Genomic DNA, 26177 nt, shown 5'->3' on the forward strand with positions numbered 1-26177 from the left:
TCCCTGACTGGCAAATTTTATGGCATCCCCCATACATTTTTTCAATCTGCCGATTCCCAGCGGTTTTTTTTTATCTGATTAATATTGTGGTTCTTAGATTACCAAAGCAAAGATATAGCTGTATAGAATACTTTTCTGCCATTAAAATACTTCTGACCTTTATTAAAAGCTTCGAAGAAAGAAAGCATATTTTTAAGCATCTGGTACAGACAAACAGAGATTGTAAAACACTAAAAATATACATAACAATTCAATTTTTAAAACTAGTTTCACCTCTAATCATCGCCATTGGTCAATGGACCGAGAATTGAAGAGACGTTGTACTTTCTTCTATTTATATATGTACTCATATTTGGTTTAAAAATACAGTTTGCAATTAAATATTTTATTTTTCAAACTAAAATGAATACTTAAAACAAAATAATTTTCTGTTTCTATACAATAAAATCTAGTTGATAGTTCCCAGATATTTTTTTCTATAAATTCATAAACAGAATCTTACATAGATTTTCCTAAAAATAAATTTATTTTTTACCATCTCGCATAGTATTGCCTCAAGAGATTACCTAGCTTATAAAGTTCATATGAATAAGTTATTTCTGAATAGAAATAATGGCTTGGGACCGGCGACGTCCCTAGACAAAGTGCCGCCTTAGGCAAAAGTTCTCCTCTATCCTTTTTAAAATTAGAAAGCACTGAAAATCACAAGTATATTTAATAATTTATATTTAATACTGTTGCTTTGTATAAGCCAAACCATTTAAAGATATTACAAATTTTAGTTGTAATCATTAATAAAAAAAATATAATAAATGTTCAATACAGACTATATTAATTAACTGCTTCTAATAATTTATTTTATTATTTCGTAATAATCGATTCCAATGATAATATGTATTTCAGGTTATCAAATAAACCATCGATATGAATAAAAAATTAGAACAATTGTATAAAGCTCAAATAAACATAGTTGTTGTAATGTATTTAATTTTTTTTCTCGTCAATTAAATTTTAAATAGAAGCGACCCGCTATGATGGACAGTAAGAACGCATTTATTGCACCTTTAGTTTAAAACACTGCTGTGGATATAAAAATAATTGGGTGCCGTGACGACTTTAATGCAGAAATTAAACTGCGTACACATGATTTATATTCGTAATACATACATGTTTTAATTGTTTAAGTTATATAAGAGAAATAAAAAGGAACAATATTTATTTATTTAAATAAATTTTGTTGTTATTTTCAAATTTAAACAAATAGCATTGCTTTCATTATAAATTTTAATTTTTATCACATAATATTTCACGATAATGTGGAAAAACACGTTTATTTTTAAATTAAATAAACATAGTCTAACATAATAAAATCAGACTAAAATATACAATATAATAAAAACTTGCTGCTCAAAACAATAAATAAGACCTTCACAAAAACGGGAATGCACATATGTTTTTAAGATACGCGTAAAAATATTCACAATTCTAATAATAAAGACATTTGCGAGATTGCGATAAACGGATTCTACGAATTCCGGTCATAGCAGGTACTTCACCAAGTACGAAGACGAACGAACAAAACTAACCGATCTCGAAACAAATACTGAAAAAATAATTTTAAATAATCGATCAGTATCGAGCTCTTTTGCGAACCTGGATACCGGAACGACGGACCCCCCTCCCCTATACACGTCATTTTTTATACATATGTGATATTTTTTTCTCTAATAATGAGCCAAAGTAGATAATATATTTCAATTTTAATCATTCATCACGATATTCATCTGTGAAATCTAGAAAAAAACTGACCTGTAATGATCGCTCGGAATTATAATTACATAATAATCACTAATTCCGATCTTACAGACACGAAAAAACAATAGGGTTCATGAGATTCGAATCCAGGTCTATCAGGTTTTAGTGATCGACTTATACCTTATAACGTATAAAATAAACTAATCGATATACTAAATTTCGGTTTATTTGAGGAAACAGGAGATGTTTTCACTGCGCTGCTTATTATAAATTGATATAAAAAAAATGATACGTATGTATAAAATATTTGAAACGTTTCCAATATTGGTTATTCTGATTTATTTGAAACATGCCTATTACAAGCTGTGTTATGGCAGAGAGATACTTGGACCAAGCAGAGCGGGAAAAACCGATCTGGTCGTATTTATATCTTTGGCATCTGACATGTGCTGGTGGAAAAAACTCGAGTTTTTTTGAGTGGGAATAAACAGCGATAGGAAAATTTGGAGAGTAAAAAATATAAAAAAAAACAGATTGACACATTTTTAGATACAAACATTGGAACACTTGGTTTTAACCATTTATGTAAGCTGTTTAGCTTCGGAATAATATAGGTCAGGAATGGCGAACGAGTACCGTATGTACGCGTGTGAAATTATCGTACCCGTATGATATAAACAACAACAGAATTTCAATTAAATGATTTATTCTTCCTTTCTTTATTTTATTTATAAAGAGTTCATTGAAATTTTGTTTGTAAATTTTAATGTTATTACAACTTGTAAGCCTTTATTTATTATTGTTTTAATTACTGACCCGCCACATGGATTTAATAAAAAAAAAATATATCAAATTTGACTCACTTGGGAAAAAGGTTCGCCATCCCTGATATAGGTAATCACAAAGTTTAGACGGAATACGCTATTGGCAGCCACAACGGTCTCAGATGTAAAGAATATTATTGTAAGTTGACACAAAATATTTTGTTTTTATATAACATGTTTAAAATTGCTCAATTGTTACATTTAATTTACAAAATTTTCATTTTCATTTCTATTTTAATTTTTGAATTTGAATTTTGTATTGTATTGTACTATATACACATATTTTAAATAAATGTTGATTTTTGACAGCGTAATAATTTTATAAATTATGTTTACATACGTTTAATTTGCGATTAAACTAAACGATTAACTATCTATAATATTGTTTTATTATTTCTTAGCTTCTTTATAAAAAAACACACACACAATTTGATCTATAAATTCCCAAAGTTCTCAGATTTTCCCCGCTTTTTTTATCTCATCCATCCAATTTTCTATCTCAAACCATCCGAAGTTTTGTTTTATGAAACCACGATAAAATAGTAAAAGGTTGCAAGACTACCAAGTAAAATAGCCAAATTCTACTCAAGGGGAGAAGCTAAATATTGATTTTGAGTTTTTTTTTATTTTTGGCCATAATATCACTGATACCGTGAGCGTATTGCGCATGCGTAGTATTGGGCCGGCGGCTATGCTCTCTCAGCTGTTCATTCGTTCGCTGTCCAGTGCGCGCGCAGTTTTGCACTCGATAAGCCGCAACATGTCGTATCAAACTGTAGCCGTCGGTACCCCAAACACCGCAGACTATCGGGTCTATTTCAGTAAGTCACCAATTAATACTACCCTACGCCCTTTGCCCTGACCCCCCCCTTTACCGCCACCAGCTGTCAAATGCCACGTGGTATCATTCTTGACCGCTGAACTCATTCGGTTGCAATGCAGTTCGCTTCAAAATTGCACAATAAATTACTCGTTCAACAATGAGTAACTTTTCATTTATCTCGCGGACCGCGCCTATTTATCTATTAATAAATTCAACTTCCTAGCGGAACTCGTCACTCTTGTACAAGTCTGTTTGACCTTTCGCTTCGAATCGATTAGAAAGTCGGTCGCGACTATTGTCACGTTACGTGCTGATAACTCAGATCGTGTCATTACATAAAAATATACATATTTTTAAAAACACTTGTATCATATCAGGAACAGATTATGGATAGATTTAGATAAGTAATTTTATTGCGAATTGCAAATGTTGTATACTTTAGCACTTTCGTTAGTATAAGTTATCAATTTTACTGTTCCATGAACGATAAAATGGTTTTACTTGACGATTTTTTTCTGATAAAAACTATAGGTACATTAAAATATTTTTGAAAAAAAGGCCTTCAATCAAATAGCTATATTTATAAGTACGTAGTAACATATATGTATGTACATAATTTACATATATTAAATTACAAGTTTAGTTCATAATTTTTTTTTATTGAATTGCACAGATATAGTATCTATAATATAATATATTAGATAATCATTTTACTAATATTAAAATAATATTTGCTAATATTGTATGTATTGATTTTTTCTTATAGGTTGTATAATCGGTTCTTGTTAATTATATAGGCGCCACGCTCAGAAATCAGATTGTTATGAACATTTGTTCTGCTTTTAGCCCTAACGTCTGCGAAAGTGGCCAACAACGTGCTTTTTCCCAAAAAAATAATTACAAATCGCAATTAAATGAATCAGTGTTGTCAAAAACTGAATAACACACGACGACACTGATAAACAGTTAATTGAGATTTTTAATCGATGTTGGGGTATAAACTCGCAGACGTTAAGGTTCAATCGGAAATGTTCATAATAATCTAGTTTCTGAGCGTGGCGCCGATATAATTAACAAGGATCATAAAATCACTACAATTTGTAAAAAGCATTCATTTCAACCATGTTCTTGAGCAGTAGCTTGAAATAGTCGCTGCACTTGAAATGTGCTTTAAGTGAAGCAGTATTTCCGGTTTATGCCATATGTTATACCATCTGTATATTTTTTTTAATAGCGTATATCCCCTGGTTAAAGCATATGTGTATCTGCATTATATATTAAACCGTCTGCTAAAGTTATGACTACATCAATGAGTGAAACCCTTTAAAAATTAGAAAGGAATGAAAGTTTAGTCTGGTGACTTATGTATGTCACTTTAGTAAGTGAACATATAGTCCTTCTTTACCGAGGGTAGAAATCTTTATAACACTACCAGCCAATGTGAACAAATTTGGGTGACAATGTGAGGTTCTAACCTATGAAAACTGAAAATTTGCTTGTACCTCACCCTTAAAAATGATGCTAAAATAACATTACCAGATTTTGAAAATATCAAAGGATACTAAAAATAAAAAAAGCTATCTCATGTTTTAATTGTTCAAGAAAGATAAATCTCTACGGGACATAAGAAAAGGTCACAATTTTTTTTGTATAAAAACCATCGGAATTTTTGTTTGAGGGCAATGTGCTGCAAAAGCTATATAAATATATTTTTTCTAATTAATAATCACTGATTATAACCACTTTAATAGTGTAATTTTGTGATTTAAATTAGCAACGAAAATCTCGAGAAAATATGTGTTTTACATCTTTTCACATTCATAAAAGTTTTCTCTATTTATTTCACATGGAAAATATTATATATTCCTAATACTCCAATCAATTTAAAAAATATGATTCCTATCTGTAATATTTATTAATAACTTATAATATTGTATTTAAAAAAACAGACTTTAAAACCGCTTAATCGATTATGACGAACATATTATTGTATTTCACTAAATCAGATATTTTTGTTTATTTCTATTATCAATAATAACATCTACGATCAAATTAAATCTTAACTGTTAATAAAACATGTGTTATTTCATTTGTGATTATATATGATTTATTATATTTTTTTATTAATTTATATTTTTGCTTAAGTCAAGTTTCAATAATCTAAATAAAAAGGGCATGTAATTGACTTAAATATTGAAATCAATTATAAATTTGCTATATTTTCTCTAATACTCATACATACACTTTTCTGGTATTTATTTTTCACCCTACTTTATAAATAAAAACGGTCATCTATTTCTTACATTAAAACTTAAGTATAGTTTAAACATTTTTTCGTTTTCCATCTTACTCTTTTTTGGATAAATTTTTTCTTTGTATATTTTCAATTTTATACAAATACACATTGAAATGTAAAATTCTACAATGAATACAAACTTGTAAGCATTTATATTGTGCTATGTAAACTTTCATTCTACGTTGTAGTTAGCCTTTCATATTTACGTAACTTAATCGAACATTCGTGACTTTTCGTGACCATTGTATTTAATTACCATATTAGAGCTTTCATGTCTTATTGTCTCTGTTTTGTATATATACAAACTATTTTAAATATTACAGAAGACGCAAATGGACCAATTTCACCTCTACATGACATTCCACTTTTTGCTAATGCAGCAGAGACTACCTACAATATGGTTGTAGAAATTCCGAGATGGACCAATCCTAAAATGGAGGTTTGGTATTATTAAATATTGAATAACATATAAGTGCTGTTTATCTTATCGTTTATTGAGGGGCTTTGTTGTATCAGATTAATTAACCTTGACATTCCAAGATTACAACAATTATAGTAGTTGTTATCGTCTATGATTTCAGATATGTTTGAAAGAGCCGCTGAATCCCATCAAGCAAGATACAAAAAAGGGAAATTTGCGATTCGTCGCAAATTGTTTCCCCCACCACGGCTACATATGGAATTATGGAGCCTTGCCTCAAACGTGGGAGAATCCTTCGCACGTGGACGTCAATACCAATTGCAAAGGAGACAATGACCCAATTGATGTTTTGGAAATTGGGTAAAGCATTTAATAAAATTATATTTTAAACAAAACGTTATATATTCTATCATTAATAAGTCTTATCAAAGGTTATCTAATAATCCCGTTTTTGAAATAGTACATTGAAGAGACGCTCAATAAGTCTATAATCTATATTTGATATGTATGTAAATAATATGTGCTTGCAACTCTAGCTATTTATATAGAGAAGAGATGCATGGAGGAGTTTACTTCTCATTAAGTCACAGTTTCTTTGAGCCTCTTATTTATAATAATAGCTTAGCTAAACTTATTTCAACATCGACGAATATTTACTGTTCTATTGGCTAATGGAATCTGTAATCAGCTTGAAATAGAACACTCAAATCAGTTCGAAGTCTATATATCAAAAACATTAATTTTTAATAATTATTTCTAACCCACATTTTTATTTTGTTATTTTCCGTTGTGTCTATTAGAAGTTTGCTTATGAAATTTAAATCACTTATTTTATTATATTTGTGTACTTTTTTTAAGAAACGCATTCCGATTTATATATGTAAATATAACTGCTAGTCGATCTATAAAATTACCTTACATATAAAGTTGCTCCAATATTTTGGAAACATTTATATATTTATTTATAAATACAGAAAAATATTAAATTTATAAAAATATACATATATTTATTATATTATAATACAAATCTAACGATTCATGTTTTTATAGATATAAAAAACAAGGTCTATATTCAAGGAATAATTGTAAAAAATATTTTTTTATAAAAAATATGTTGTACATTTCCTTGATGCAATATAAAAAATAGTAATATAGCCTTGTTATATAAAAAAATTGTAAAATATAATTTATTTTATAGATATCGGGTAGCTGAGCGTGGTGAGGTTTTGCAAGTTAAAGTTTTAGGAACTTTGGCTCTAATTGATGAAGGTTTGTAATTTATTATTTAAAATAAGATCTACACTATTTTTTCTCAAAAGTCAGTGGACAAATACAGATCCACGTAGAATCCACTTGATCGTTGAAAACAACAAATTTTTGAAATAAAAAAATACTAATAATTTTTAACACATAGCAGAAGCTAAAGGATTATAATAAATAAAACATATATAACCATAAAATAACTTGATTATTATCTAACTTTGGTATAACATTTGAAAAATTTTCAAATGATCCTCCGTCCATTTCTTCATATTTCCGCCAAACTTTTTGAATTCATGCGTCCACAGCAAATCTGGGACACAACTTAGTATTAATGTACATAGAAGTCATTTTAATTTTTTTAAAATTGAGTGAAAGGGACAAGAGGTTAATAATCTTGATAATTATACCTTGAAAACAACAAACCGGTACAAGCACATCCCTCCCGGAGTACCATTAGAGCAGAAATTTAATTGATCATGTGTCGAATGATGTTATTGTGCACTGACTTGAAAATACATAAATGTAGTAGCCTTTACCAAATATATAATTAGTAGTAAAATGCTGAATTATAATGTATTGTAATTTGAAAATTTTGTTAATAAAGATTGTGGTAATATAAAAATATATATTTTAGGAGAAACAGATTGGAAAGTGATCGCTATTGATGTCAACGATCCGCTAGCCGATCAAATGAATGATGTTACCGATATCGAAAAACATTTCCCCGGATTATTGAAAGCATCCGTTGAATGGCTCAAGATGTACAAACTTCCTGATGGAAAGCCTGAGAATCAATTTGCTTTTAATGCTGAAGCCAAAAACGCGGCTTTCGCCCTCAATATCATTAAAGAAGTATGTAATTACAAACTTACTATAATAATATTTATGTATTAATTGATACATATTTTATATTTTAGGTAAACGAACAATGGAAGACTTTAATTAAAAAGGAAGTCAAAGTTGATAACATTAGCTGGTGAGTACTTGATTTATTTTTAAATAGTCTTATCATATTTGATAAACATTATTTGTGTTTTGTGGTAAGAATGAACGTTATTTTGTTATTGAGATATGATACAATCTTTATTTATATTTTTAGCTTAAACGTAACAGTAGCGAGTCCGTTTAGAGTTCCGCTGACAGAAGCAAATGCAGTTTTATCTGCAGCCCCATCTGCATCTTCGTCACCAGCTCCAGTCGATCCAATAGGTATTCTTTATTATTATTACATAATATATTCCATTATCTCTAACATCATAATATTTGTTTTATTTTAGTTCACAAATGGCACTATGTGACACTGAAGTGAGCCTAGTATCTAAGTTGTTAACGTCACTTTACCATTTTCGATGTTACTAGGATATTTCCCGCACTATTTTCATAATATGGTTGTAATATTTATTAATTTTGTTTGGAATATACTTTTGTATATTCATTTTTGTTGAAATAAAAATGTAATAAAAGCAGATTTAATATATCATTTTAATGCACATAAATTAGTCTTTTATTATTAAATAAGTGTTTCAATAAATATTTTCGTATTAAAATTATGGTTCTTTCGTGCACAAGCACACAGACTTAGTTTAGTTTTTTAAATCAATTTGGTTGAATGAAAAATGTAAGTATTGAAGTTTTGCATTAAGCCTAATTATTTTTAAATAAATTGATACATCTTGTAATATTACCAAAATTTCATTGCTTAAGATTGTAAAATAATAAAAGTACTACTCGATTAAAATAAAATGGTTATTGGGAATATTTTTTAATATTCTTTATGGCTTGGTTTGTTACGTTTGTAAGTCTTAAGATGTTCAAAATTAACGCCTATTATTTGTCTCCTACTGAAAAATGATTCTTACTATATTGTTGTATTGTAATTTGGCTTAACCCTTAAATGCATGGTGTTGTAAATCTGTAACAGTTTATTTAAGCGCTTATAACTCCTACATTCAATAAAGGGACTCTATTACATAGAGTTACATATGTGTAACAAGCACCAAGCCTATGTGTTTTCAAATTATTCCGATAGATGTCTCTGTACGCGTAAAAATGCCATTTAAAAAAAATTCGTCGGATGTGCATTTTTATGAATTTCAACATTTGTTTTCATTGGTGCTAGTGGATATAAAACGAAATAAAAATAATTTATATTCTTCAAAAAGGTTAGTCTACCATTGTTAATTTATTTTTGATTTATATTTTTTGTAATAGTTGCATAAAATAAACAAAACATGCAGTTGTAGACACTTGCCCATATTGACAAGAGGAACAAAAGCAAAATGCAGAAGTACAATGGAATTTCATAAACAATGTGTGAAAAATGTGGTGTGGTCTTATGTTTTTATTAGAAGAAAAATTGCTTTAAGAATTTCCACTTGTAAATATTTTTTGTATGTTTTTAATTTAATATATTTGGTCGCGCTCTGCATGATGTTGTATATCTACGACAAGTATTTTTTTTTAAATATAATCCACAAATAAGTCTAAATATTTTTTAAATTATTTTTGCCGTCATTTTCAGCCTAATTTTAGTATATTTTTTTTTTGAATTTGGAAAAATCATGCATTTAAAGGTTAAGCCATCAAGAATATTAATAAAATTGCCCCCAAATAGAAAAAATCTTCAATTGTCAGATTAAATATCTGATCGCTTGAAAAGTCTATATCCCCTCCGTTGACACAGATTTACTACCACAATAGACCAGTGGTATATACAGCCTTGGCCATATTAATGGGGCACCCCAGTAATCTTAAATCATGAAAATATTTAGTAGACACACCCTTAGCTTAAATTACTGCTGCTATCCTTTTTGGCATACTGTCAACTAATGACTTGCAGGTTGACGGAGACAATTTTCTCCATTTCAACTGCAATTGTGTTGGGCAACCTTTCGTTTTAATTTTGCCCATAAATGTCTGGTGACTGTGAAGGGCATTTTTAAAAGCGTCAAACTCTTTGATGCAAAGCAAAAATTCACAACATATATGAACGATGGATACATACAATAGAATAAAATAATATTTTAATTGGAATGTTTAATGGCCACATTAATGCTTCTATCTCCTTCACGAAGTTCATGACCAAGTTGACGTATAAGTTTGTCAGATATATAATACTATTTCTCAAACTTTTCTTAATTCATTGTTTAATTAGCATATTATAAACAATACAATATACAAACTCATGTGCTAAATAAACCATTAAAAAAGGGAATTAAATTTAATGGGAACATATTGAAAACATACATAAATTTGGATTACAATACCAAATATGTAGCAATAATAACAATTTTCTCAGATTTTTACAACAAAACAGACAGTGACTTTACATAATATAGATGAATCTATAAATCTATGTTTTTAATAGTCTCTCCAATGACCTATGAATACAGTGGGTTATATATTACAGTTTAAGAATTATAGTTTCAAGGTTTCCAGTAATCGATTTTAAACTCGCAGGTCGCACGCGATCGAATTTTCCACTGGTGCAATATTTTTTTTATAATATACTTTTCACAAAAATAACACACAATGAATGTTGTACGTTCATTCAGTGCCCGTTCAAAAAATAATTTCGCACCAATGTGTAATGTAATATGTTTTTTGGAGCCATTTTTTGTACACGAAAAACGCTAAAAGGGTTCTTTTATCGATGTATTACGAAACTTGTCCAGCTTGCCATATTTCTTTTGACAAACCATTCCCTGAGGGTAAAATGTGACACGTACTACTGCTTTGATAAGATGAAACTTGAGAAAATGTAAAAAAGGTTAATAATAATGAAGAAAAACGGAAAATCCCGAGCGGTGTTCGTGTTTTCTATATGAAGGCATTTTCAATGGGAAATATTTTTTATTATAATATTTTTTACACAACAGATACGTCATATTACGTAATACGCTTATATTTTTAGAGATGATATATTTTTCTCATAATTTTCGTAGCACATCGAGCATGAAAATCGCTGAAGGATTTGACGCGTAAAGGAAAATTGATAAGCTTTGATAGTTAACTTTTTATATATATATTTAAAAATTCAATAATACGAAAGCGTATAACAAATAATTATTTAATTGTAGTTAAACGTGATATTAATTTTTCGTAATATTGATTCTGATTATTGTAGTACGTCATACAACAATATTGATACTACACAATATGTATTTTTTTATTAAAAACCTAGTATCCCAATTTCAAATTGACTTTAGGTATAGGCTTACATATTATAAAGAAAATAAATATTATCAGTATATTCATATAAATTACGGATATAATATATAAACTGTTTTTCTAAGTTGAGCACTTTAATACTTCTTTTCGCGGTAACATCTCTTGATAATACTCTTTTATTTTTCCTTACTGATTTATTAATTATTTTTATGCATGTTGTCTATCTAGCCGACAGTGTTATCCGATGTAATGACATAGAGCGATTGACTCGTGACTAATTAGTGGTCAATTATATATTAAATATAAGACATTAATATTATAACTATAATAAAATTATAAACGTAATACAATTTATTATTTTATCACAAGTGGTTAATAAATATTATTGTTTTATTGTAATATATATCATCCGTTTCTCTTGTAGAAAAGCGCCATTAGAAAAAAAATATAAATCAATAAATTGTTATTTTCGCATATAAAAAGCAATATAAATGGTTAATTATAACTGGGGTTTTGATTACAAAACTGAGCATAGTGTCACAGTCAACATCCGATAAAATACATACATACATATATTTGGCGCTTAGCTTGTAATAATATGACACATTGGCACTTAGCTTATAATAATATGGATCGGTAATATAGAATTTCAGTAAGATGAATTATTTCTTATACCTACGCAGAAAATTCATGAGATATTTGTATATATTTGGATAAAATTATGGATATTTTTCTTTAAAATATGCAAGCAAATATATCTTAGAAACACTTAATTCAATGAAAGACATTCAAATTATTTCTCCATAGAACTCTATTTGTTACGAAACACGCTCGTGCGTTGCACATTGCTATGCACCTATCTTTGCGATATCAAATACTATTTAATTCACTCATTATATAGATAGATATCTTCATATGTCTTACAGAGAGCTCATGAACTTTCTAATACGAAATTCATAGATGTTTTTTAGATTATTATTTGTACTATTTTATATTATTTATTTTTATCTATACTAATTCGCTATTTAAAATAATGCAGTGTACTTACTAATGTCAATTTATGCCTTTTTTATGTCTGCCTTAGTGAAGCATAAATATGTGCACCGGGTGACCCTTTATAAGCGAAACCATCGTGGTCGCTTTTCGAGGACGATACAAATCAATATTGTTGAGCGAAACAACGTATATTGTACTTACTTATTAGTGATTCGATATTTGATGGCGGTCTACCGGTAGTGGAACATTTCGGCTATCCCTCCCTCTACAAAATCACTAAAAAATTTAAGGGTAGTTTAATTTGATATAAATGATAACATTAGAAACAGCATAAAAATAATGTACTTACACTTATATTTAAAAACAGCATTGGCAATCCATGCCTTAGCATAATATTATCGGGTGTACTTTAATTTGCAACAGGTTTGCCATATTTGCAACATATTTAGTGTTAATTGACGTAATATTGCGTCACGTAGTTCGCAATTCGTCTAGTAGATCTGGTTGAACTCTTGGATTCCAGTGATTTCGTTGGAAGTGGAAAGCAACTGCTTTCATTTGCTCTTTTACGGATCATTTCGGTAGATATTTGATGAGGCTTTGCTTGTGCGAGTTTAGCTGAACTCCTGTTCGTTTCAATTCGAAAGCAAAGTGGTAAAAATAGTCAAGTTCTGACTAGACTCATTTTCCCGTTCTATTTTTGATTCAAACCGAAAACAGAGCATCTGCTTTAATGGCTTTTAACAAGTCTTTGTGATTAATTTTGTTTTACGTTCAATAGATGCTCCCCAAGAAAATATCTTGCTAATTAACTACATTTTTTTAAGAAAATTCCGAAAGCTTATTGTATACACCGCACGAATATATTGATAATAATACAAATATTAAATTAGTAAATGCAGAAACTAGTGGATACTTAATTGAATACGTACATACATGTGTATATTAATATACATATTAAGGATCGGGTCAGGAAAGCTGATAAGCCGTAATACGAATGATAAAATAATATCATATTTAAGCTTTAGAATAATATGTTGTATATATAATATAAATTTAATTAAAACTTATGCTATTATATAATTTAATTAATTATTATATTTGAAGAGGTGTTAAAATTTATGATAGTGTTTTTTTTTGTAAAATATTTAGCATAATGCTTTTAAAGTAAAATGGAGGTTGATTTAATTAAAACAGAGTTTCTTCTTTTAATCCAAAATATAATAAAAGTGCTTAGCATGAACAAGTAAGGTAATCTTCTGGAGGAAATTTATACGTTACCTGCAGCGAACGAGGGAGAAAAACACAGTTAACCCTTGAATCCAGGCTGGTATCCTCAAGGGATAATAAATGGGGTTTATTTATGTATATAGAAACGTTATTGCTAAAATTCATATTTTTATTTTATTTACATATATTATTAAAATTCAAGCTGGTTCGTAACTGGATGCCCGTTTGTTTTAGTTTTATTATATAAAATTTTATATTAACATAGTATAATTTTAATACTTTTCTAATTAGAAAATAAATTATGTATATCTACTAATTGGATGAGTTTATAATGTTCTAAGTTGCGTAATGCTTGCTTTTTTAATTTTAATGAAAGCTGCCTTACATTTGACGATATTTAAATTGTGTTTGAGAAATTGCCTTGAATTTGCGAGTGGATCTTTTAATTGGTTCCAAGTTAAATGTTATTCTGTTTATTCTAATTAAACTTTTCATTGAAAAACAATGAAAGAAAATTTTTTCTCAAAGATGGATTTTCTCCGTAGAAGGTAAGATAAAACAGAATTTTTATACACGCAAGATTGAAAAAATACGCGTTTATCTCAATGATGTGTTTTTTATATTTTTAAAGCTTTATTATTTTTGTAAACTTTAAATATAATTTTTCATTTAATTCACATACCAAATACTTATATTTGGCTGCGAAGCAAAATGTTTTTGGATATATCTTAAAAATATTTTTAACAATCGGTTCTTAGAAACCAGTGAAAACTTTCTATTAAAGGTAGATTGAAGGCGAAAGACACCCTTTGAGAGTTTCAGAGAAAGCAACGCGCACCACCCAAGAGTGTTATAAATATTACACATATTATATTATATTTGTAGGTAGACTTTAATTCTCTTAGATAAAAACGGGACGAAACTGAGAGGACAGGAGGGGGCAATTTAATTTTATTTTCTCCTCGTAACACATTTTATTTTAGTATCTAACAGGAAAATTTTCATGTAAAATATTAAAAAAAATAAACATTTACTATTACAAAAATATAAAGAAATTAAACAAAAATAAATAATTTATTAATGCAATTAAAACCTACGGGTTTGTGGGGGTTTTTACACAATTTTTTATGATTTAGAGATAATTTTAACGACGATTTCGATCAAACGAAATGAGAAATAAAGACGTCTCAAAAAAACACCACAATTGAAGATATAATATATCTTGTGGCCAAACAATGGTGTTAATGGTTATAAATATTACACGGACCACATAACCATAAGTGCTGCCGTAAAACTATTCTTTGTTTAACCACATAGCTAGACGCTGGAGTGGCCACTTGGACCGATTCTCTTTTAAGGCGTGAATTCATCTCGTAGGTGTGTCTAAGAAATGATACAATTGCCTTGCAAACATCCTCATCTGCTAATCGCCAGAGTTCTGATTCTGGAAGAATTTGTGTGCCATATAATTACCAGAATTCAATAATATAAATTGTTGCCAACTCACCAATAGGCACAGCTGCTTCGAATAACCATGATAAAAGTCGTAGAATCAGAGATGAGCCAGGAGACTGCATTGCCCTAAAGACATCAGCTGATAGTCCGAAAAGCATCTCTAGAACACATCACGACGAATCCCAGCTACTACACAAACACCACAGCACACAATAATTCAACTTGACACGCCAATGAAGACTTGGATTTGTAAGACATTCCATTTCATCTCCACCGCTTGATAGCGGCAGCGGTTTAATCAAATCATCACCACTTCAAAGCTAGCTGTTGATGCTGAACGTTGATCGAACGTACTCCTCATGTTGTTTTCTAGTTTTTGACTTTTTACTTATTTTCCTCGGGCTGGAAGATACATGTGGGTGTTAATTATCTAAGTGTTTCTTCAACTGACTCTTTTTGAAAGATTTTGCATACAGTACTTTTAAACAAACAACACACTGTGGTATCATTATTTCTCTGACTTTTATTTGCTTAAGCCCATGACTGAGAAACTTTTCCTAGTATACTTTTTTCCTTATTAATGTCATCTGATGGGTAAAAATAAAAGAGATCAAAACAAATCTAACCCTTCAGCACACGGAGATATAAAACAAACATTCGCGTGTACTATATATCTAAGTCAGTTGCGAACATTTTTTTTCAATCTGAAAAATGTAAAACTTTATAGAAATTATTTTATTTTAATTTGCGATAGAATTTTTTTTTCGATACATAGTTAAATTTCACTTACTGATAAATAATGAACATGCGATGAGGATTATGGCTGCTAATATCGGGCTTAATGGCTGCTATACTGTTATATCTACGTCAAAGGTGAGTCAAATCATAATAGAATGAATTTCACTGGTGAAAATTTGATAATAATAATTTATTTCGCAAGGTTAACTGCCTTTATCGTTTGTTGTTTTGATTAAATTGAAGTGTACTAGCCATTGCTTCCAGGATTTGGACTTAAATAGGGATTTTGGAGGCGTAGACAAAGTGGAATGATCTTTAGTAGTCTTTGAGATTGGTTCAAGGTGGCTATTTTGAAAAGTCGGTGTCGCTTAAAGAAGATCCTGTACGATTAGAGACAGTGGAATTTGGGATTGAATTGTCTGCAGGGACGTCATTTGAGGGGGAGGAAGGCACGTGAGGGCATTTACCTTCCCTTGAATTTTGGCAAAAAAATGCATGTCATTTAATTAACAGTACCAATCTTAATGAAATAAAAATATTAAAAAAATCATGCACATGATTCTGAGACAGAAATTTTCAGCTTAAAGAACAGTCTAGGATCTACCCGGAAACATTTTTTTAAATATGTAATTTGAGTGAAATCATATAGGAATACATTTTCACCGTTAGATATATATATTTTTACCAGTGAAAATATAACTTATCTGGCAGGTGTTAGTCATATTACGTGTGTAATTTCAACTTTTCCATATGTAATAATATAAGTTTAGATGTTACAGTAAATGTGTATTTTTCAGTAAAGTTACATTGTCACTAATACATTTTCACCAGTAGATATATATTTCAACTAGCGGAATTAATAAATATTTCTACTAGCGAAAATACAATTAATAAATATAATTAGTGAAATTATATGCTGCTCTAAAATGTCTATGAAATTTAATTTGACAGTTGCGAAACATCCATTTGCTGTTCTAATTTAAAACTAACTCAATGAAAGTTCTAAAACTAATTACAGTTCAAGTACAAAATAAAAAGTAAGCCAACTCATCTCTCATGGGAAAATAAGCAGAAAAGGACGACTATACAGACAGACAGAGGAAAATTCATTATTATTAATTATTCAACAATAACATAATATGGACTTGCCCCACTTTCAAAATCAACGGCTCATATCTTTACTAAAAGGAAACAACTTGGAATTCAACTTCGAAAAATACAATGAAGAAGATCTCAGATGACACTGGAAAATAAGTAATGTACAAGTCAATTATCAAACCAGTATGTACATACAGGATTCAACTTTGGGGTAGTGCCTGTACTTCCACCATCGCCATCATTCAGAGATTCCAAAACAAGGTTTTAGGAATGATAGTCGACGACCTTAATATATAATTCATAAAAGATGGAATAACGAACAAATACACGACAACAAAAACAGACTAAAACTACACCCAAACAAAATTGCAACCGAGCTACCTGACTGTAGATATGACGACCAGACGACTTGAACGATTTAGACCATCTGACATACCTGACAGACATGACAAATAATACATGTAAAATAGTAAATAAGTATAAACAAATAAATTTGTATTATATATGTATAATAAATTAGATTTTTGTTTGTTTGTATAGAGAGATTGTAAATAAATAATAATAAATATTAAAAACTTTAGATTTGACATGTCTAAAGTAAATAAAAAAATATGATAAATTTTGCTTAATTTTTTTATGGGCTTCATGGCATAGAAAAAGCTGCTTTAAATTTTATTTATATGAATTTTGAATATCATTTTCTTTAGTAAAAAACTTGACAAGTGAGTATCGGCACCTTTTTTGTTTTAAAAATAGCTCTGTATTAAAGTATAATTTCGTAGATATTTTGTGTCGGAGCTGCGTTCCGGTTTGTTACAGTCCTTTCCAGGCCCTGAAAAGGTTATTTTCAACCGTAGAACCACCATAACCGAGGCTCTCTGTACTGTTTTTCGTCGTCTGTTGGGGAAAGGGTTGAGAAGCCCCCGGGCCGGGCCGGGCTCGGAGGTAGTGGGTCAGGGCGCCAGGCGCCTGGGGGAGGCGCAGGCAGAGTGGGAGCGCTCCGAGCATGCGCAAGGCCCATCGATTGTCCGCGGGACAGTAGCGCGCCGTCGCGGGACAGCGACGTTCGTCCACTTCGAGCTTTCTGTCGTCTGTCTGTTTGTAACTGCGCGGACATGAAGCTGGTGTGGAGCGCGCTCGTGCTGCTGCTCGTCGCCGCGGCCCTTGCCGACGCAAAGAAGAAGAAGAAATTCGACGGGGACTTCGAGTTCGCCGACGAGGTATGCGATCCTTCTACCTGTGTCTTCTTTTTCTTCTTATTTTTACCTCAACATAATATAATAGTACCTGACCGGTCCGGATGCAGCGGAGCCCAACCGGCACTCGCTCCGACTAATATTATTTACTTTCTTTATATCGGAATAGGTTATATCGGAATAGGTTTTTTTTAAGAGTAGATTTTCTGGTTCATTTGTTTTGCATACATTTAAAATAAAATAAACGTAAATAATATTTAAATTGAAAAGGCAATAGAAATGTTGCATAATACGGATTGCTATTCTTGCGAGTTTCATCATAAATTTTTTTTTTTAGCATTTTACGTATTGTCAAGTCTCTTAAATTAGAAAAAAATATGCTAAGTTAAATAGCTTGCAGGTTTACCAAGGAATTTGGTTTTACACTCTCTGTGAGATTTGAAAAGTTCTTTGTGTATATCTTGGTAAAAGTCTCAATTTGTTTTTTTTAATAATAGTATGCTATTAGAAAATTATAATAATATACGCAAATTTTTAACTCTTTTGCCACAAAGATAAGATATATAAAATTGCACCTGTTTTTTTTTTAATTATTTGTTATTATTGATTGTAAGCATATAGGCCAGCTCAACAAATGCACGTTTCAAGTTTTTTCAAGTGTCTAAGCCGTATAAGCTCACGAGTCTAGTCACTGTCTGTCAAGGTCGATTTATTAAGCGGTGGGAGTATGGGAGTTCGCGCGTTACGTGTTTTGAAACTTTGAGCACTTTTGGAAATCCATCCGGCAGTGTGTAGCCATGCAAAATTTATTATTCATTTTCTAAAAGCTTTTAAGAATTAATTATAATGTACTTTTTATTACGTTGCTCTGCAAAATATGAGGAACATTATGTAATAAATAAATTCAACAACTTATATTTAGACTTCCGTTGTAACCTGACAAGCGCCCCAGTCAAAAACTAAGTTGCTCTCCCCCCCCCCCACGCATTAACAGATTACATTTTAAACATGATATTTATTTAAAAATTAACATTTTTTTATTAATCAAACATTTGATGTATCTAATTAATTATAAAAATAATATCAAATAAATAACCGCCTCTGAACCTTTTGCAGCAGCTGATATAGCAGCTCTTAGCTGTAATTTAGCGGATGTTGGTTTTTAGGCGCTCCATTGTGTCGGGTTTATCGGCGTAGACACGAAAAATCCCGACATAGGAAATTTTCACGTAAAACATCTTGTCAACATTCGTGCCAAAAATAATCGGTTATTATGCGCCTATAACGCATACCATTGACAGTTTTCAAAAATGTGAGGCCCACTGACGCCGCCTGACCCCAATACGCACCAAACTTTTTGGGCATGTAGTGCTCTCTCATGAATCACATTAACATTTTCCTCGCCCCATATGCGGCAATTTTGCATATTAATGTATTGTAACGTAGAAATGTGCCTCATCAGAGAAGAAGATTATATTGGAAATATCAGTAACAGCACCCAATCTGCGTATTTTTTTCGCTGGCCATAGTTTTTGCACAGCATTTCCTGTGCTATTCTAATTTTATACGGATCTAGGTGCAAGTCCAGATAAAATGCGGCAAATGTAGCCATAAGAAAAGCTCAAAAGCTGCGAATGCCAACGAATCGACAATTTCGCGCCTTTGGCCACACTTTAACTTACAGCAGCAATATTCTCGGCTAATCGGCGCTACTATAACGCACATGTCTTATCTATCCTACTATACCCTATCTCCAACGCTTCCATTCTTCAAATTTTTTCGCTACGTTGCGAATTGTTTGGTCAATAAGATGATGAAATTTACCGTAATATATACCCAGTTCGTAGAGAATTGTAGAACAATTGATCAATTGATTTCATAAATGTGTTGCAAACTAACATTTGCCACTTTGAACACGCGTGATTATTGACAGCTGTCTGATTTACAGTGCTGCCAACATATAAAACGCGAATTAAGCATTTAAGATTTTTTTAATTTGTTGCTCTTCGAAGCATAATGCAATAAATAAATTCAACATCTTTATTTTGTTGTAAACTGACAGGCGTTACAGGGCCGGCCTAGCTTATTTATCGCCCCTGACAAAAACTATTTTGTTCCTCCCCCACATATTGTCAACACATTGCATTTAAAACATGAGCTAATATATTATATATTCAAATATTATAATTTACCATAAATTATACAATATTTTGCAAATAATTTTAAAATTAATATGAATTCAAATTAAGTAGTAAACAAAATATTTATATAGTACTTATTTATTATGCTATAATTATTTAATAAATTTAAGCATTTAAGACCTTAAAAATAGTAGATCAACGCTGAAAAACAGCGGCGAAAACAACTGTATGGTAACCACAGAACAAAGGATAAAATAGTAACTAACCAAAGTGTGCATAGAAAAGTGACGAGGTGCAGAGGGTGAAATATGTGGTTACCATAAGATTATTATCGAGTCGCTTTACTATAAGGTGAGCTAAAAACATATGTTTTAACCCTTTGCTATGCTAGCATTAAAAATATACCATTTCATATACAAATTTCAAAGCATTTTAATGAATGTAAAATTATTATCTATATATATACGACGATTAAGAACTCAGAATATTTATTACTTAGTAATGACCTAAAAGTGTTAAAGTAATCGAATAAATTCGGTTTTAAAATTAATGTGCTCTTAATAAAAAATCGTTTTATTTAAAAAAAATAGACATGAGATTTTAAGCATTTGAATGTTTAAGTGTTAGAAATAAAGTCAATCGCAGGGTATGATTGTTTATACAAAATGTTGATGATGCTTAGCGATATTAAATGACGCATAAGCAGCACTTTTCAATGATGCATATTTGAGTCATCGGCCTGTAAAGTGTTGTTACAGCTTATAATCAATTTATTCACGACCTAGCTCATTTTTTTTTTAAAAATGATTCGTTATGAAATTAATCTATATGATTAGAATAATATTGTTAAACCTAATCTATGATATTTGTTTGGAATTATATTTGTATCACTATTTACATTCTCCCGATATGATAGAAGTTGAACAACCCTAGATTTTTAATTGGATTCAAACCTTGCTGGTTGGTTTTAAAAATATATTAAAGATTTACTACCATAACATAATTACGACTGAATTATATAGTATGTTGTCATGATTACTAATTAGATTTCTCAGATACGATAGAAATTGATGTACAACATTATCGATAAATTAAATCGATTTAAAATCGAGTGGTTTACTCCATGTTTTTTAAAATCCAAAGACTGAAATTTTGATATATATAAATAAAAATAAAAAAAAAAATTGTTATTGCTATAATAATGTAGGTATGGTATAGTTATATTTTATTTGTCACTAACATGATTTTTAAACTTATGTTTGACGAGTACATACTTTGGGATTATATAAAAAAAGCAATGACATCTTATATTTGTGGCAAAAACTTTTATAGTGAAATCAAATGTACACAATGAAAGCTCATTAATCAAAGTAGTGATTCTTAAACATTTAAAAAAAAATATAAATATTTTGAGGTACATTACTTGTAGCATACTTTAAGTTATTTATAAATATCTGACGTGCGAAATCAATATATCCGCCATCTTTTTAGATGTAATGCGCTGTTTTAAAAATAGCGTTGATGACATCAAGTTTTACCTCTAGCATGTGTAGATTACAAATTGTAAACGCTAGTTTAACGCATCAGTATTTATGTTTATTTTTTCAACATTACCACTCAAGAGTAAAGATTTTCATACACCGTAAATATTTTAGGCTTGCTATAAAGAATGTTTAATATATGACATGTGGACCGTACTTGTAAAAGGTTTTAGTGCCGAGAAAGAATAAAATAAGAAATGTATAAAATTTACTATCTACCGTTTTATTTTAAGCCACGAGTTATATGCTCTTCCAATTATAAAAATCTTAATAATATTGACAATATATTGTATCGCTATTGGACAATTTCAATACATACACTTCTTTAAATTGGCACACCTGCATTGTGCATTAGCTAATAAATTGATATATGCTAGAACCAAAACCTTGAACGTATAAATATGTAAATAAGCAAAACGTTTTTTATAGACACTCATGCATAAGCAATATGTATGTGTACAATATATAAATATGAGTATCTATTAAAGAAACGTGGTTTATTTTTAAGTTAATCAAATATATTGCGTACATAGCAGAAGCCCGTTTAATTTCATTAGAGATTTTTTTTAATTAACACACAAGCATTAACTGTATCCTGACTATAACAAATGGAACATTTCCTTTTTTGTAATTTGAGAACCATTCTAATTAAATGTGACGTCGGGATTATATGGGGCAGGAGTTGTGGGGTAATTTAGTCTGAATTTTCTCAGTATTTACGTTGGACGAATAGCAGAACTGAACAAGATACGCAATATCATATTACTGGATATAGAAAATTATTCTTCTAGAAAAGATAAATATTATAGTTAATACCAAAGCTCAATTATTAAATAATTCGGTGTATTTTTGCTGAGGTCGAAATCTTTATATTATGGATGTCCTTGTATGTAATAGTAAACTTATATATACAAATATATCTCGTATAGAAAATCGATAATCATATAAAAGTCTACGTGTTATATCATACTTCTAGAAATATATGAAGATTTCTGTATTGTAGTGTATGTATGTATACATATTAATTTAATTGTTTGTGTTAGAAATTTGTAATGGTTGTTATTTAGCTGATGGGCTTTACTAACTTATTCATCGCAATCATTATCAACTTAGCTAGCGAGGTTGACTCATAAGTCAACCTCGAGTTTCAAAATAATTAAAGGCAAGATTTAAGGTTTCGGGTTAACTTTTAGTAGTTAAACATTCTATGTCGTTCTAATTCTGCTGATGACCTGAAAGTGTTGCAGAGTATTCGCACAAATTCGGATTCACTCTCTTTACAAAAAGACTTTAAATTATAAAGTTATTTTATTTTTAACGATTTTAAGGACCTAAAAATGCTCTAAAATAAGGTAAATAATAATTAAATAATTTCTTCCCATCTGTCAAATTTCAAACTGCACGAAGTTAATATCAAAATTTGATCGAAAATTTCCCTCGCGCGTATCATACTGTGTATATATGTAGCGTTTCACTGCTATGGGTTGAGTTGCACTTATCCTTCACAAAAATATTAAGACGATTTTTAAAAAAAGTAGTTACAAGTAAATATATCTATTCAATTGCCAAATATCTGCACTTTATCAAGACATTCCTAATTTAAGACATATAAACGTAGTAGTATATTATTACCCATACCTCTTACTATAATATGTGTATGAAAATAAATAATGCTGTAGCTTTGAAAGAGGTAAAATAAAATTGCTAAATAATCTAGAGTAGGATTTATAAAACACAAACAATAATATGAAATACATATTAAAGTAAAAACAGAAAACATATAAAAAATATTTGCTTTTATGAAAATTACTAAAATGTTCAACTATGTGTTTTATTTTTATCACCATAAATTTTCAGTATACATTTTTTAATAATGTGTTATGAAATTTAATTCTTTTGCGGTGTTTTTTATTTAATTTATATAAGTGTTCGGCAAAATTATGTATTTTTAAATCTGCATGTGACATCAATACCGTCTATATGTAAAGGACTAGCAGCTCAGCCTTAGCTTAATTGTGACGTCACGAGTGTCAGAGTCAAGAGTCTAATAATGCGTAAGCGCATAGCGATATATAGAAGGAGAGCCCAAAAATTATAAATTAATTTTTGCTTTCACTTTTAAGCTTAAATATTTGCCACAATACCAAACTGAACTTTTTCTTCTATCTACATGTAAAATATTATATTTAAAAACATAACTAATTATAATATATAAAGGTAAAATGATATATATATATCCATTGATAATCGTAAACTGTCGTAAATTTCGTTTTCCCATAATGTAATGTATTAATGTTATATAATAAATTACATTAATTGTTTTTTTTATTAAAAAACATAGATAAAACATTTGTTTTATTTAAAGTAAATTAATATTTTTAAAAAGTATTTTTATATTAAAAATAGTTTATTCCTCTCTAATGACGTCACACGCAAGCTGTCTGGCTTTGTGTGATAGTAGGTACTGATAACATCGAGTGGCGGATAAACCATTGAACATTTTACAGGATTCTTAGTGGAATATTTTGCTTGGTTTAAAGTTTTATTGGTTACTTAAGCATATTAAATTGCAGTTGATATTTACTTTTACGACATAAAATGAGATATACTTTTGCTCTTGTATGAAATTTCCACGAAAGTTTGGAGTCTAAACTTGATAATATAATATCTAGAAACTTGTTATACAAGTTAATATGTCGACTGTGAATGTTTTTTTCTTATATGGGAAAACATTACTGTGACGCTCTTATTAGGATTTTCAGTGACTAGTCATTTGTAGAAACAATAAGTTTTATTCTGTTTTGAAGTTTATCTACTGCTCTATGAAGATTTTTATAAGAACATAAAATGACTTTGTTGTCAGCGAACGAAGCCGTGATATCGTTTATGTATGGTTAAAAAATATTGTATTGTAAATAAAAAGCAAAGGTCCCATAATTGAATTTTTTGTCTTTGTTCTTAGCCGAAACTGAAACACAATAATTTGTCTGATCTCGAAAACTTTCGGTAATACTCTTTGAAAAGATGTTTGCGTATTTTTGTGACATACATGAACATACAAATAAAAATACAGCCATTATTTTAAGAAAATAATTATTACATGAAACATTTTCACAAAAAATTGAGTCCCTTTTTATACGAATTTAATACATAGAAAATATAAAATATTTTTTTCTGTAATTCAACATATTATCAGATAATAATAATATGCTGTCAGTTTGAACAATATTTAAATTAAAATTATATGAACAATGGCTATATTACTTGCAAAAGAGGATAATCTCTATCGGGAGGCTTAAGGAAAGATACGTAAAAAATGAAGAGTTCACAATAGATTATGAGAGCTCAATGTTAAGGGAACAATGCGTACGCGTTGTATCAAAAAAACAACTTTAACTCATTGCGTACGGTGTGCACAAATTTGTGCGTTTCAGAAACCTTCCGTTGCGTCGGTGTGCACAAATTTGTGCGTTTCGTCATTTTAACTTCATACGAAAAAAACCCACGTAAACTGCGTATTTACTGTAACTTATTTATTTAGGGATTTACCTACAGATGTTACTAATATCATATTAACTAATAATAGTTCAAAAAAGTAGAAATTCTAAATTCCAGAGGCTCAAAACTCGGGTAAAATAAATTCGTTTCAAGATGTATGTTTACATATATATATACAATTTTTTTCTATGGAATTATCTCACATATTATTTATTAGAAATAGTGAAATCACTCAATACCAAATTGCAAATCACGTATCAATAATATATAAATATATTTAAATAATTTTTAACACTTAACGGTCGATTTACGCGGCGATATTCGAAAGACACCCAACCGTCCAATTTCGAACAAATGTAACGTTTCCGTTAGGCTAAGCGCACGCTGTTATAAAAATGTTAACGAAAAACCCCACCTTATCGGTTTGATTCAGGTAAAGATGGTAATTTTTTTAGAGATATGTTTCTTGAAATTCTTATCTACAAAATTACAAAAAACCCAAAATATTCAAAGGTAACCGCATAAAAAAAATAAATGTTGAGCTAGACCCAATATCTAAGTACATATTATCAACCCGAAGCATTATAACAAAATAATCAGTGATTCTCAACTTTTAAATGCGTTAATTTATTTTACAACTTTTTTCATTATTATATTTTGTTAGGTTTAAAATATATTTTTGTAATGCTTATTTATTTCGTACTCCTTCATTTATTGATACTATTTTCTAAG

General features: G+C 29.7%; 2 protein-coding genes across 5 annotated transcripts in view; both read left to right on the top strand.

Moving 5' to 3' along the window:
- The first annotated feature begins 3303 nt into the window (after nucleotides 1-3303).
- Nucleotides 3304-8878, top strand: Nurf-38 (Inorganic pyrophosphatase Nurf-38). The gene is made up of 8 exons (XM_088203571.1): nucleotides 3304-3400; nucleotides 6022-6137; nucleotides 6280-6479; nucleotides 7318-7388; nucleotides 8017-8234; nucleotides 8300-8358; nucleotides 8482-8591; nucleotides 8660-8878. Exons 1-8 carry the CDS (start codon nucleotides 3340-3342, stop codon nucleotides 8689-8691), a joined length of 867 nt encoding a protein of 288 aa, XP_088059697.1. The 5' UTR covers nucleotides 3304-3339; the 3' UTR covers nucleotides 8692-8878.
- Nucleotides 8879-18093: 9215 nt separating this feature from the next.
- Cow (Proteoglycan Cow) overlaps nucleotides 18094-26177 on the top strand; it is a 32266-nt gene continuing 24182 nt past the window's right edge. The window contains exon 1 of one of the 4 annotated variants that reach the window (XM_088203526.1): nucleotides 18094-18289. In XM_088203526.1, the coding sequence (XP_088059652.1) occupies nucleotides 18185-18289 (105 nt within the window). In that variant the 5' untranslated portion in view covers nucleotides 18094-18184. The remainder of the gene's footprint in view (nucleotides 18290-26177) is intronic. The other 3 variants (XM_088203525.1, XM_088203524.1, XM_088203523.1) reach the window with 3 other exon arrangements.

Source organism: Plectrocnemia conspersa, unplaced genomic scaffold, assembly GCF_051122295.1.
Source record: "Plectrocnemia conspersa isolate PC_06_02 unplaced genomic scaffold, ASM5112229v1 ptg000014l, whole genome shotgun sequence".
Lineage (NCBI taxonomy): Eukaryota > Metazoa > Arthropoda > Insecta > Trichoptera > Polycentropodidae > Plectrocnemia > Plectrocnemia conspersa.

Excerpts from the sequence above, each read along its gene's own strand:
- Nurf-38 (XM_088203571.1), top strand. The coding sequence starts at position 3,340 with ATGTCGTATCAAACTGTAGCCGTCGGTACCCCAAACACCGCAGACTAT. Across the intron at positions 3,401-6,021 it reads AGACTATCGGGTCTATTTCA|AAGACGCAAATGGACCAATT; the intron begins GTAAGTCACCAA and ends TAAATATTACAG. Across the intron at positions 8,592-8,659 it reads AGCTCCAGTCGATCCAATAG|TTCACAAATGGCACTATGTG; the intron begins GTATTCTTTATT and ends GTTTTATTTTAG.